Raw genomic sequence first — 14,668 nt, 5'->3', positions numbered from 1 at the left:
TTGTTTGTTTGTCTTTCTCCTAGAAAGTAAACTTTCTGAGGGCAAGAATATTTTTCAGTTTTGTTTACTATTGTATTGACAGCTTGGTATGTAGTAATCACTTAAAATTTTGTTACATGTCGGAATCAATAGGAGGCTGGGCAGATTAAATGTTCGTCTGTACCTTGAAGTATTACCAGCCTTTACAGAGGACGAACTAGATCCTTTTTGTCCACATAGTAAATATAAACAGTAAATTGCAGAAAAGTATGCACAGTATGATCTTAATTGTGGCAAATTCTCCTTATGAATGTACAAACATTCATGCATATCTACATGTACTGTGGAGTAATAGTACCTTTCTAAAACTGTTAACATAGGATTCATCTTGGAGAGATGAGGGCTGGAGGAGAGAAAAGTTTTATTTTATACCATTTTGTAGTGTTTGATTTTTTTTTTTTTTAAACCATGGAATTATATTTCCTATATAGCAATAAAAAAACAGTTTATTTAGTCACTTCTCCTCTTGCAGGACTACAGAGGAAAAAAATTAATGTTAATCATTTGTGGTGATGACTATAACCAACCTTATTTTTCCCTTGAATAATTTCACTGGATTTTGTTCTCCTCAGATGTAAAGGCTTGGATGAAGCATTTATCTTCTGTGTATATGTGGTTTGTCTGATGGATTTCTTCTGCATAATGTTACCTGTTTGATTTTGTGCTTCTTGCTAAACTTAGAATTTGCAGAACAGTTATTTTTCTTTTTTCTTCTTACTTGCCAGGAGTTCAGTATGCATTGAGTGATTGAGGAAATGCTCCTTACAAAGCAGACACTTTTTAAATGGTCTCTTTTTTCCCCCTCAGATATGACAATTAAGTTTTTGTTCTAGGGCAGTGATTATAAACACAGATAGAATGTTCATGTTTTAAAAACAATAATTTTGTTATATCTCCTTTTATTCCACTAAAGTGAAATGTCATAATTACATAAATTAAGAATATATGTATAATGCCCTAACTGTAATAAGACAGAAAAAATGATTTATAATAAAAAATAAATTTTTCAGTATACAAATATTCAAGATTGGCAGTATAAAACACATAATAAGTCAGATGCCTGCAGCTATAATAAGAATGAGTGTAAATGCTGCAGTTATACATACTAATACAAGTATGTCGTTGGTAACTTAAATATCCTGGGGAACAGATAAACATCCTTTGCAAGTGTAGGACAAAGAAAGATCAAGTGGGCACTAGAATAATGTTCGAATATTACTGTTAGAATAAGTAATAACATCAGGATTATTTGTATGTGATAAGAGAAAGAAGGAAATAATCTTAAGTAAAATAGTAGTAACATGCCATGATAAACTACAGCCTATTAATGTAGAGAAAACTAATTAGTATTATTTTCTTGGAAATCAGGCCTTATATTTAAGCATGTGAAAATATTTTCCTTGTGACAGAATTGAGTATTGAAAAATGTCACAGAAAACATACCTTGTATCTTTAAATGCCATCATGTAAAAGGCATACATTTCATCAGTATATACTTAAAATAGGCCTAGGTGTGGTGGCTCATGCCTCTTAATTCCAGTACTGTGGGAGGCTGAGGTAGGAAGATCACTTGAGGTCAGGAGTTTGAGACCTGTCCCTATTAAAAAAAAAAAAAATGAAAAAAGGCAGGTACAGGGGTGCACACCTGTAGTTCTTAGCTACGTGGGAGGCTGAGGTGGGAACATCCCTTGAACCCCTGAGTTTGAGGCTGCAGTGAGCTATGATTGTGCCACTGGGTGACAGAATGAGACCCCGTCTCAAAAAATGGAAAGTATATACTGAAATATCATGAAGACTATATCCTTGCTAGGTGATGTAAATTGAAGATAGATTGGAGAAAGAAATGGTAATACAAGTTCCTCTAGAGAAGTTGTGTAGTTGTGTGTTAAACCTCTGAAGATAGAATAAGATTGGAAAATAATGGGTAAAAAAACCAGTGGTTTTGTATTGATTTTTGCCACAAAGATGTTTTTAGTAATGTGGTACTAAATTTTTAAAAATACACAGAAATATACAAAATATTAAAAAATATACAGACTATATTAAAACAATCTTTATCAATAAAACTCAGTGAAATACCTACATTTTGTGTCTCTACTAATTTACCAGTATTTGATTTGAAAGTCTGTTGAAGTCTATAAAATAGGCTTTAATATATAAAGGACCGCTACAAATGCTGAATGATACAGATGTGTTATATTAAGCACAAATGACATAAGTTGTACTGCTGTCAAGTGATTTCTTTTCCCTAATGATGAATGATTTCTTTTAAAGTTCTGAAGAAAACTAAGTACAATCTTGCCTGACTTATCTGTTGGTTGTATTTTTGGAAAATTCATTGTAGAACAAAAACCATGATGAAATACTTAGTGTTCATTTGTAAGGCAGAATTACTGGTTTTTCACTCATGAACATCTAACAGGATAATAAAAAGTTGTGTGGGATGTGGGATAGTTTCTTTCTGAGTAGAATTCTCCAGCATATTGCTTGATTTCTGATGTCCCTTGACCCTACCCATTAAATGTTAGTAACAGCACTAAATTATTGAAATAATCCTTACCACAAAACCTTCCCTAAACACCGAGAGCATTGCTTTAAGGTATTCTTTCCCGAGATTTAATTGATGATGGATTCTGTTTTTTCCCCCATGTAACATTTATTCTCCTACAGAAGTAGTGTTTGTGGAATATTCTTTAAGAAATGTTGTTCTAGAGAGGTCTTTTAATCTATTCCCTAAACACCTAAAGTCTTACTAGCTTTTTACTGTGTTGCATCTTTCTAATTTTGTTCTAAAACTGTTGGGAACAAATTAAATATAAATCCTAAGGACTTAACATTTAAAAGTGTTTGTATAATTAGAATATGTGAACTATATACTTATTAAATTTGATACTCCTAGGTTGGATCCTTGGAACAAGCTATGCTTGATGCTCTTGTAATGGATAGAGTTGCATTTGTAAAACTTCTTATTGAAAATGGAGTAAGCATGCATAAATTCCTTACCATTCCAAGACTGGAAGAACTTTACAACACTGTAAGTCTATGTTAAAATTCTTTATTGACTACATTTTATCTTTTGGGAAATGTTACTTTACCTGAATATAGCCGTTCCTATTGATAAAACCCTTAATGTCTTCCTTGGTTATATGAAAAAATTATAGCCAGTCTTAGTATGGATTGGTTGTATTACAGTCTGAAACCCTTTCCTTGTTTTTAGAACCCATTCCCTGTCACCATACTCACATAGGGCTATTAAGCCTACCTCTCTTTCGTATCTGTCTCCCTTTCCCTCCCCTCACCCCTTTTTAAAACTATAGGATCAACTTCTTAATTATAGGGTGATTATGTTTCTTTTGACTCTGTTGTCTAATGGAGGAATTATGCATTGCTTTTGCTCTTTTTTTACATTCATTGTTTGACCTCATGGTATACCCCTTTTAGCTTACATACTGTTTTCATTTTTTTGGTAAAGGACTCCTGAAAACTTATTATTCTTGTCACAAAGACTTTCTCATTTTATTCCAAATTTTTATTATCATTAGCATTGAAGATATACTACCCTTCTTAGTGGTTTTCTGTTGAATATGAATTTACTACCCAAATCCTTAACTTGATTTTCAAAGATCTTCATATATTGCCCCAGCTACTTTTCTCACTTGGCCTTTTTTTTGCTCCCCAAATCCTGGGGGAGAGGGGAACGGTGGCAATAAGATGGTAAATGTCTACCTACTATTTACTAAAAATAAAAACTTTTTTTTTTTTTTTTATTAGATGGAGTCTCGCTCTGTCGCCAGGCTGGAGTGCAGTGGCGCCATCTTGGCTCTCTGCAAACTCCACCTCCCTGGTTCAAGTGATTCTCCTGCCTCAGCCTCCCAAGTAGCTGGGACTACAGGCATGTGCCACCGCACCCAGCTAATTTTTGTATTTTTAGTACAGTCGGCGTTTCACCATGTTGGCCAGGATGGTCTTGGTCTCTTGACCTCATAATCTGCCCACCTCAGTCTCCCAAAGCGCTGGGATTACAGGCATGAGCCACGGCACCCAGCCAAAATACAAACTTTTTTTAAAAAAGCATTTGCTATTTTCGCAGTGCTGGTCTGTTTTGCTTCCAACTAATAACCCGTTTATTGAAATGTTGTTCATTGCTTAGAACTTAGCTCAAATGCCATGCCACTGGTTCCATGAAGCTTGGTGGCATAGTTAAGTACAATTATTAGGTCTTTCCCTTTGGATTGTAAATTTCTTTAAAGTAGGTATTATATCTTATTTTCTCCCATTTTTTTCTTTTTTTGAGACAGAATCTCACTCTGTCGCCCAGGCTGGAGTGCAGTGGCACGATCTGGGCTCACTGCAACCTCTGCCTCCTGAGTTCAAGCAATTTTCCTGCCTCAGCCTCCTGAGTAGCTGAGATTACAGGTGTGCGCCACCAAGCCCAGCTAATTTTTGTATTTTTAGTGGAAATGGGGTTTTACCATGTTGACCAGGCTGGTCTTGAACTCCCAACTTCAGGTGATCCACCTGCCTCAGCCTCCCAAAGTTCTGGGATTACAGACATGAGCCACCGGGCCCAGCCTCCATTATTTTCTTTTAATAGTGCATAGCACATTTGCATTGAACTTTGTTGACATTTTACTGTCCCTAGTGGATAGATGTAAAAATTAAAAGGATTATTCATTGTGCTGTAGTAAGGTTTATCCCTGAAATATAAAGCAGTGTAAAATAATAAAAATAAACATTGATCCCATTAGCAAGGCAAGTAATTTTTAAATTATGTAACTCAAAGGTCTTAAGAAAATACTGTAGTTACTTTTAGCATCAATTATTGATGAAGTTTTAAAACATTTAAGGGCTTGCAACATGATAAAGTAGTGGTTCTCAAACTTTTTAATTTCAGGGTTCCTTTACATTAAAATTATCAAGAACTTCAGAGAGCTTTTCTAAAGAGGTTTTGTTTATGTGTGTTGGTATTTTAGAATGTAAAAATGCGAGTTTTAAAAAATACTTTTTATTAAAGTAGCAATTATGTTTACTTAAAATTTCTAAACTTATCCCATGTTAACATAAATATTTGTTATTTGTATTTCTTTTTTCTTAAATTAGCACCTTCTGCCTGATATGTTTTTATTTTTATTTATTTTTTTGAGATGGAGTTTTGCTCTCGTCATCCAGGCTGGAGTGCAATGGCACAATCTCAGCTCACTGCAACCTCCACGTCCCAGATTCAAGTGATTCTCCTGCCTCAGCCTCCCAAGTAGCTAGGATTAGAGATGCCCACCACCACACCCGGCTAATTTTTGTATTTTTAGTAGTGATGAGGTTTCATCATGTTGGCCAGGCTGGTCTTGAACTCCCCATCTAAGGTGATCCACCCACCTCGACCTGCCAAAGTGCTGGGATTATAGGCATGAGCCACCGCGCCCAGCCTGCTATGTTTTTATTTTTAAAGAAAACAGAAAAATTGCTGAGGAGAGGAAAACATTTTTGCAAATGTCTTTAAAGTCTAGCCTTATAAAAGCAGCTGGATTCTCATATTTGCTTCTGAATTTAATCTCACAATATCACACATCAGAAAGCTTCTGGAAAACTTCACCAAACACGGAGAGAATAAGAATGAAACAGTACAAATACAATTTTAATATGATTAGGAAAAAAGTCTTGATCTCATGGAACTCCCAAAGGAATCATGGGGGCCTCAGGTGTCCCCAGGTCACACTTTGAGAATTACTATGTTAAAGTACATTTATTATTTACTAACAGTTTATTTTTAATGGATAACATTTAATAGAGTAGGATAAAATAGAATTTAAAAAAGTCTAAGTGCCTTTGCATATGAATGTATACCGTTGGAGAAAAATGCAATGAAATTCCCCAATACTCCCAAAATATGAGATGCTTCTTATTAACTTAGAAGAAACTCTTATTTTAAAAAGTTAACCTGTGGGGGAGAATTGGCAGAGAGAACTTAGCCCCTGAGTGGATAGACTAAATAAATATTGTTGTTGTTGTTTTTTAAATTTTTTATTTTTTGGGGGATGGAGTTTTGCTCTTGTTGCCCAGGCTGGAGCACAGTGGCGTGATCTCAGCTCACCACAACCTCCGCCTGCCGGGTTCAAGCGATTCTTCTGTCTCAGCGTCCCGAGTAGGTGGGATTACAGGCATGCGCCACCACACTGGGCTAATTTTGTGTTTTTTCAGTAGAGACGGGGTTTCTCCGTGTTGGTCAGGCTGGTCTCGAACTCCCAGCCTCAGGTGATCCACCCGCCTCGGCCTCCCAAAGTGCTGAGATTACAGGCTTGAGCCACCGTGCCTGGCCCTAAATAAATATTGTAAAAAGAAGACAGAGCAAAGTAAAGTATAATTTATATGCAATGTCAATTGTAGTCATCTTAGATATTATATAGAATTTGAAAGCCAGGAATATAAAAGAAAATAACTTTTTCTCCAAAGAAATAATGGTAGATGGCCAGGTGCGGTGGCTCATGCCTGTAATCCCAGCACTTTGGGAGGCTGAGGCAGGAGACCATCCTGGCTAACACAGTGAAACCCCGTCTCTACTGAAAATACAAAAAAGTTAGCAGGGCATGGTAGCAGCGGGCACCTGTAGTCCCAGCTACTTGGGAGGCTGAGGCAGGAGAATGGCATGAACCCAGGAGGCGGAGCTTGCAGTGAGCCGAGATTGCACCCCTGCAGTCCAGCCTGGGTGACAGAGCGAGATTCTATCTCAAAAAAAAAAAGAAAAGAAATAATGGTAGGTGCACCCAGTTAGATTTTAAAACATTTTACAAAGTAGATGTGATCAAAATAGAAAAGTAGATTGGGTTGATTACTATAATAACTTATCATATAAAATATCAATACACGGGTGGCATTAAATCCCATTTGATAATTCTTTTAAACAATAGGATTTAAAGTATTTAGAAGTCTCTTGATTTGTGTCACCTGGAATTCATTGCATTAAATTTCAGACGGGTCAAATGACTACCTCAGGTCTTTTTGAGCCATTTACTTCCTTCTTGGTCGAGGAGAATAGATATTTGGCTATTTTTTCAAAATACAGACTGCCATCAAAATGAGATTACTAGAAAGGTAGAACTTGCGATTAGTCCACTCTAGCATTATATATTAAGAGAAGTAAGATAATGGCAAAATTATGGCATATATAAATGTTAAATCAGGGATGTCCAGTCTTTTGGCTTTCCTGAGCCACATTGGAAGAAGAATTGTCTTGGGCCATACATAAAATACACTTAACACTAACGATAGCTGATGAACTTAAAAAAAAAAATTGGAAAAAAACTCAATGTTTTAGGAAAGTTTACAAATTTGTGCTGGGCCGCATTCAAAGCCTTCTTGGGCTGCATGCAGCCCGTGGGCTACAGGTTGGACAAGCTTGTGTTAAAAGACTTGTTACTCAAAATATTTAAAGTCTCAATATGACTTTATTAGTGATGGAACAGAGGAACAGACATTTTAACAAGAAGAAAGGTATTGTACAGCGCCATTATCAATGAAATAAATGTAAATTTAAATTTAAAGTACAGTTGTAAAGTTGCAGTGTTGACATTTATGAAACAAAAAAGAATGTATCATTTTAGTGATACTCTAAGATTATTTGTTTTTTGGCAGTAAACGTGACAATTCTTTGTTGTTCTACTTTATGAATAGAACTTAAGGAAATAACTCCAAAACAGTGTAATTTATATAAGGAGGTTCTCAAAAATCCTGTAAACTTTAAATTATTTTAGAAGAAAAATAATAGTTTGCTGTAACTTTTTCTCCCTAAAGAAACAAGGTCCAACTAATCCAATGCTGTTTCATCTTGTTCGAGACGTCAAACAGGTAAAAGATTATTTTTGCTTTTGAAAAATGTTATTTTAAAAAATCATTTATGTTTCATCTTTTTTTTTTTTTTTAAAGCATTTAAATACATTTTGGAAATACCAATAAAATTAGTTTACAGAACAAGATAAAATATGGGCTGAATTTGTGGTAATAGAGGAATAAAGAGCATAATGTATCAGAAAACAAGAAAAAAAGAGAATTTATGAAATTAAGACCACTGCCAGGCATGGGAGGCTCAAACCTGTAATCCCAGCATTTCGGCAGGTTGAGACTGGTGGATTGCTTGAGCCCGCCCAGGAGTTCGAGACCAGCCTGGGCAGCATGCTGAAATCACATCTCTACAAAAAGTTAAAAAAATTACCTGGGCATGGTGGTGCACACCTGTAGTACCAGCTACTTGGGAGGCTGAGGTGGGAGGATCGCTTGAGGCCAGGAGGTGGAGGCTGCCACGAGCCATGATCTTGCCATTGCATTCCAGCCTGGGAACAGAGTGAGACTCTGTCTAAAAAAAAAAAAAAACAGCTATTGAGCTTCTGGTCATCCAAGATAGAATATGATGTATAAAGCTCATTGGTTCATAAAAGAAAGACTGTTGATAGAATGTATCTTTTTTCCTCTATCTTCAGCAGAAATTTGTTCCTTAGAAAATTGTCCAAATGTAAAGGATACTGAATAAGGAAATTGAGGACAGGGTCATCATCTTAATGGCAGACTTTGCCAGTAAAAATGCTGAAAAGCTCTCTCCCCTTAAAAAAAAAATTGCCAGTAGAAATGCTGAAAAGCTGTCTCCCCTTAAAAAAAAAATGTAGTGTTTCTACTCAGCCATACAAAAGAATGAAATCATGTCCTTTGTGGCAATGTGAATGGAACTAGAGGTTCATTATCCTAAGTGAAATAACTTAGTCAAATACCACGTTTTCACTTATAAGTTGGAGCTAAACAGTGGGTACCTGTGGACATAAAGTGTAATGATAGACACTGGAGACTTAACAAAAGGTGAGAGGTTGGGTTGGGGGGTGAGGGTTGAACAATTACCTGTGGGTACACTAGTCACCATTCAGGTAATAGGTACACTGAAAGCCTAGTCTTCACCACTACGTAACATATGCATGTAAGAAATCTATACTTGTAACCCTAAATATATATAAATCACTTTAACATTTTTAAAAGTAAAACAAAATCTAGTATTGGTAGTGATGAATGTATAACACTCTCATGATCTCAGGCTATTCTGTGGCCACTAAATTGATGTACTCTTATTCCTCTTCTCTCCTATCAGGATTGTTTGTGAACTAAAAGTTTTAAACATTTATCACCACTTTTATAGCCATTTATATTGGTGTTCAATACAGTTTTGTTTTCCTTGATAAAATAATATTTATATTTATTTGGTTAAAATGTCTTCTAAGTTTCTAAACTTAAATTTTGTTTAGAATTATTTATTTCAGCTTTTACCTGCTACTTAATATGAGTGCATTATTAAACACATTGAAGGCCAGGCCTGGTGGCTCATACCCGTAATACCAGCACTTTGGTAGTCTGAGGTGGGAGGATCGCCAGAGAGAAAGTGTTTGAGACCAGCCTGGGCAACAAAGCGAGACCTTGTCTCTACAAAAAAATTAAAAATTAGCCTGGCATGTTGTCACCTGCCTGTAGTCCCAAATGATTGGTGGGGGTGTGGGGGGCACTGAGGGAGGATCACTTGAGCCCGCAGTGAGCTGTCATTGAGCCACTGTACTCCAGTCTGGGTACACATCAAGGCCCTGTCTTAAGAAAAAAGAATGACATTAGAAATGTCATTTTTAACAGCCTTGAGGATGTTTTTTAAAAATGTCATTTTCTGTTTTCATTTTCATTATTTTGTAACTGATTTAATACTAAACTATCCCATAGGAAGAACCGAGATATTTTATATTTAAAAAATTTTTTTTTGGAAATGAAGTTTTGCCCTTTCTTGCCCAGGCTGGAGTGCGGTGGCATGATCTCGGCTCACTGCAACCTCCGTCTCCCGGGTTCAAGTGATTCTCCTGCCTCACCCTCCTGAGTAGCTAGGATTGCAGGTGTCTGCCACCACGCCTGGCTGATTTTGTTTTTTTTGAGATGGAGTCTTGGTCTGTTGCCCAGGTTGGAGTGCAATGGCATGATCTTGGTTCACTGCACCCACTGCCTCTCAAGTTCAAGCAGTTCTATCAGCCTCCTTCCCGAGTAGCTGGCACTACAGGCGTGTGCCACCACACCTGGCTTATTTATTTATTTATTTATTTATTATTATTATTATTTTTGTAGAGATGGGGTTTCATCATGTTGGCCAGGCTGGTCTCGAACCCCTGACCTCAGGTGATCCACCCACCCCGGCCTCCCAAACTGCTGGGATTACAGGTGTGAACCATTACGCCCAGCCCACATGTGCTTTTCTTTATAGCTTTATTGAAATGTATTTCACAAATTACAAAATTCGTTCATTTAAAGTGTATATTGGCCAGGCTTGGTGGCTTGAGGTCAGGAGTTCAAGAACAGCCTAGCCAAAATAGTGAAACCTTGTCTCTACTAAAAATACAAAAATTAGCCAGGCGTGGTGGCGTGTGCCTGTAGTCCCAGCTACTCAGGAGGCTGAGACAGAAGAATTGCTTGAACCTGGGAAGCGGAGGTTGCTGCAAGCTGAGATTGTGCCATTGCACTCCAGCCTGGACAACAGAGCAAGACCCTTTGTCTCAAAAAAAAAAAAAAAGCATACTTTTTTGACTTTATTCACAGAGTTGTGCAACCATTGCCACAGTCTAACTTTAGAGCATTTATAATACTTCGAAAAGTTACCCTGTACCCTTTAGCAGTCACTCCTCATTTCTTCTCCTTCTCTACTCCCCACTTCCGTCCCCCTCCTAGGATAACTATTGATCTAATGATTTGCCTATTCTGGTCATTTCACATCAGTTTGATTTGGTCTTTTTAAATAATTAAAATTTCCTCTCCTTCCCCTAGAAATCTTAAGTAATGGGGGAGACTTAAGACCATGTTTCTAAGAATTATGGTAGTTAAAATTTTGGAAACAAATCTGAGAATTTGTATACATTGTTACATTGGTGGCTATGATAATAAGCCCTATTTTTTGATTACTGTAAGTGATAAATCCTGAAGTAAAGGCAGTAATTGAATATTTTGATTCACATTGGTAAAGAGTTTTACAACTTAGTATAGTTTGAGAACTTGATCGTCATGACATTTGATAGATAATTCACATTATTTTACCTAATTTAAATATTTCTTATTCAAGTGGGTTCATATAATGGCATTTGTCATTTTTAATAAATAATATTGACGAGTATCATAGGTGACATTCTCAATCAGCATATTTTGAGGCTGCTTGAGTTAAAATTTAACCAAAAATCATGTATTCAAGATGGAAATATGTATTTTGATTTATTTTCAAATTAGAAATTTAAAGGATATAGCTATCTAGAAATTAGAAATTTCACAGATGAAAACAAGATTTTATTTATTTATTTATTTATTTATTTATTTTTGAGACGGAGTTTCGCCTTTGTTGCCCATAGTAGAGTGCAATGATGCGATCTTGGCTCACTGCAGCCTTCGCATCCTGGGTTCAAGCAATTCTTCTGCCTCAGCCTCCTGAGTAGCTGGGATTACATGTGCCCTGCACCACACCTAGCTAATTTTTGTATTTTTAGTAGAGATGGGGATTCACCATGTTGGCCAGGATGATCTCAAACTCCTGACCTCAGGTGATCCACCCCCTCAGCCTCCCAAAGTGCTAGGATTACAGGCGTGAGCCACCGTGCCCAGTGAAACCAAGATAGTAAAAATACAGACATTAAAAAAAAAAAAAAAAAAAAAAGTTCATGACATTATAATCAGGGAAATAAAAAAATGGTAATGGTAGGAGGGCAGAATTAGTTAATAAATACAAATTATCTGATGATTAAATCCCTTTAAGATTATTTAATGAAATTAACCAGTTTTTAAATTTTTAAACAGGCCATCTTTCCAAACTCACAAATGGTGTATGTTCCAAAAGTGCATTTGTAAATTGCCATGGGAAAATGAAGTCTTAGCTTTAAACAATGTTGCAAGTGATAGTTAATTCCTAGACAACACTATAAAAACCTGTAATATCGCCAGTATAATTTTGGTTAAAAAATATTTACTTGTATTTCTGGGCCAGTCTGGAAACATAACACAGCATTTTTTTTGCAGAAAAATGCAATTTTTTATATATATCACAATGAAAATGGAATAGTTGGCCAATTAGCATTTCCATTGTCTCTTTTTTTTTTTTTGGAGACAGAGTCTTGCTCTTGTATTTTTTGTAGAGACGGGGTCTCTCCATGTTGGCCAGGCTGGTCTGGAACTCCCGACCTCAGGTGATCCGCCTGCCTCAGCCTCCCAAAGTGCTGGGATTATAGGCCTGAGCCACTGCGCCCAGCCTCCATCTTATGTGTGAAGTATTGGGGCAATAGAGAGATGAAATTGTTATCTTCCTGCTTTAGGTCATACTCCTGTCTCAAGGCACACCTTTGAGACCTCAGAACTTCAGAATCCCATATTTTTACAGAACAAATAGAGAAACAAACATTTCCTTCTGTAAAGATAGCTGCTGGCAACCCTTGCTGCTGCTGCTTTTTTGTTTGTTTGTTTGAGACCAAGTCTTGCTCTGTCTTCCAGGCTGGAGTGCAGTGGCACAATATTGACTCACTGCAACTTCCGCCTCATGGGTTCAAGCGATTCTCCTGCCTCAGCCTCCTGAGTAGCTGGAACTGCAGACACGTGCTAGCTTGCCTGGCCAATGTTTTTGTAGTTCTAGTAGAGACGGGGTTTCATCATGTTGGTCAGGCTGATCTCGAACTCCTGACCTCAGGTGATTCACCCACCTTGGCCTCCCAGAGTGTTGGGATTATAGGCGTGAGCCACTGCACCTGGCCCTTGCTGCTTATACGAAGTAAACATTTGTCATTTTGGAGAGTAGGCCTGTTCCTAGGCAGGGCATGGCAATATTGAGAAATGCTATCTGATCTATTTAAAACATGTTTTGTTTCTAGGGAAATCTTCCTCCAGGATATAAGATCACTCTAATTGATATAGGACTTGTTATTGAATATCTCATGGGAGGAACCTACAGATGCACCTATACTAGGAAACGTTTTCGATTAATATATAATAGTCTTGGTGGAAATAATCGGGTATGTAAAATTTGGGGGGAAATCTATATATGTGCTTTAACATTAAATGCACTTTAAATGTTAAGAATTAACATTAGAATGGAGAAAGTAACACTGTCATAAAATTGAAGATTTTCAACTAAGAGTAATTAGAAATATTTTGTCATGAAAATCCTAAACCAGTCATATTTTGTTTATACACAAACACATTTGCACACATATATAAATTGATTCTTGAATTTTTATAACATGTCAGCATGTTTAAATCTGTAAAAGCTAATAAGAGCTCATTTTCAGAGGTCCGGCCGAAATACCTCCAGCAGCACTCCTCAGTTGCGAAAGAGTCATGAATCTTTTGGCAATAGGGCAGATAAAAAGGAAAAAATGAGGCATAACCATTTCATTAAGACAGCACAGCCCTACCGACCAAAGGTAAATTTATTTAAATATTATTCTTTCTGGGTTTTTATTTTCTTCTTTCTAAATTACTTAGTATTATTAAACAAAAAAACCTAATTGATTTAGTAAGAATTACCTTTCATTTTTGGGTATGTCTTAGAATTGTCATTTTCTCATACACAGAGATATTAATTATAAGTTAATGATTCTGTTACTTTTGTTTTTTTTTTTTGAGATGGAGTCTTGCTCTGTCACCAGGCTGGAGTGCCTTGGTTCAATCTTGGCTCACTGCAACCTCCGCCTCCCGAGTTCAAGTGATTCTCCTGCCTCAGCCTCCCAAGTAGCTGGCACTACAGGCACCCGCCACCACATCGGCTAATTTTTTGTATTTTTGGTAGAGATGGGGTTTCACTATGTTGGCCAGGATGGTCTCGATCTCTTGACCTTGTGATCCACCCGCCTCAGCCTCCCAAAGTGCTAGGATTACAGGCATGAGCCACTGCACTCGGCCTACATTTTCATATTTAGCTATGATGATAACCAAATTAAAATGTTTTAATAAATGGTTACCTGACTCCTTTCATTCCAGTTATACTTGATTAAGAACATATATGACAAAAATGTTATCTAACCCTTTATTAAAATTATGTTCTATTAGAATATTAGTTGAAATATTTAGGCCCTTAAATTTTGGGAAATGTTTATTGCAAAGACATTTCTGTTAAAATAGCGTTTTCATAAAATGAATTATGAGCTATAATAAAAATCAAGTTTATAAAATTTATGCTATTATGTGCAGTTTTATGGAGCTGAATAATGTAAAGGATATTTTACTAAAATTTTCACTGACATAAATTTCATATGGCCTTATTATAATGATCTTTATAACTTTATTTTCCCTGGAAGATTGATACAGTTGTGGAAGAAGGAAAGAAGAAAAGAACCAAAGATGAAATTGTAGACATTGATGATCCAGAAACCAAGCGCTTTCCTTATCCACTTAATGAACTTTTAATTTGGGCTTGCCTTATGAAGAGGCAGGTCATGGCCCGTTTTTTATGGCAACATGGTGAAGAATCAATGGCTAAAGCATTAGTTGCCTGTAAGATCTATCGTTCAATGGCATATGAAGCAAAGCAGAGTGACCTGGTAGATGATACTTCAGAAGAACTGAAACAGTATTCCAAGTAAGTGATATTTTATTATTTGAAAAC

The 14,668-nt window shown here is 36.5% G+C and overlaps 1 protein-coding gene and 1 long non-coding RNA gene across 4 annotated transcripts in view; one reads left to right on the top strand and one right to left on the bottom strand.

Annotated features, from left to right (window-relative positions):
- Positions 1 to 14,668, top strand: part of TRPM7 (transient receptor potential cation channel subfamily M member 7) — a 121,247-nt gene that overhangs the window by 53,082 nt on the left and 53,497 nt on the right. For 2 of the 3 annotated variants that reach the window (XM_008016621.3, XM_008016620.3), the window contains exons 12-16: positions 2,939 to 3,073; positions 7,825 to 7,878; positions 12,936 to 13,076; positions 13,353 to 13,487; positions 14,361 to 14,641. In XM_008016621.3, the coding sequence (XP_008014812.2) occupies positions 2,939 to 3,073; positions 7,825 to 7,878; positions 12,936 to 13,076; positions 13,353 to 13,487; positions 14,361 to 14,641 (746 nt within the window). The remainder of the gene's footprint in view (positions 1 to 2,938; positions 3,074 to 7,824; positions 7,879 to 12,935; positions 13,077 to 13,352; positions 13,488 to 14,360; positions 14,642 to 14,668) is intronic. The other variant, XM_073012173.1, reaches the window with a different exon arrangement.
- LOC140710465 (uncharacterized) overlaps positions 5,894 to 14,668 on the bottom strand; it is a 28,066-nt gene continuing 19,291 nt past the window's right edge. The window contains exons 2-3 of the long non-coding RNA XR_012091492.1: positions 8,243 to 8,383; positions 5,894 to 6,352 (exon numbers count right to left, since the gene is read on the bottom strand). This is a non-coding gene — a long non-coding RNA (uncharacterized lncRNA). The remainder of the gene's footprint in view (positions 6,353 to 8,242; positions 8,384 to 14,668) is intronic.

The sequence above is a fragment of the Chlorocebus sabaeus genome, chromosome 26 (genome assembly GCF_047675955.1).
Source record: "Chlorocebus sabaeus isolate Y175 chromosome 26, mChlSab1.0.hap1, whole genome shotgun sequence".
Lineage (NCBI taxonomy): Eukaryota > Metazoa > Chordata > Mammalia > Primates > Cercopithecidae > Chlorocebus > Chlorocebus sabaeus.
This window is presented reverse-complemented; position numbering and strand designations above follow the sequence as displayed.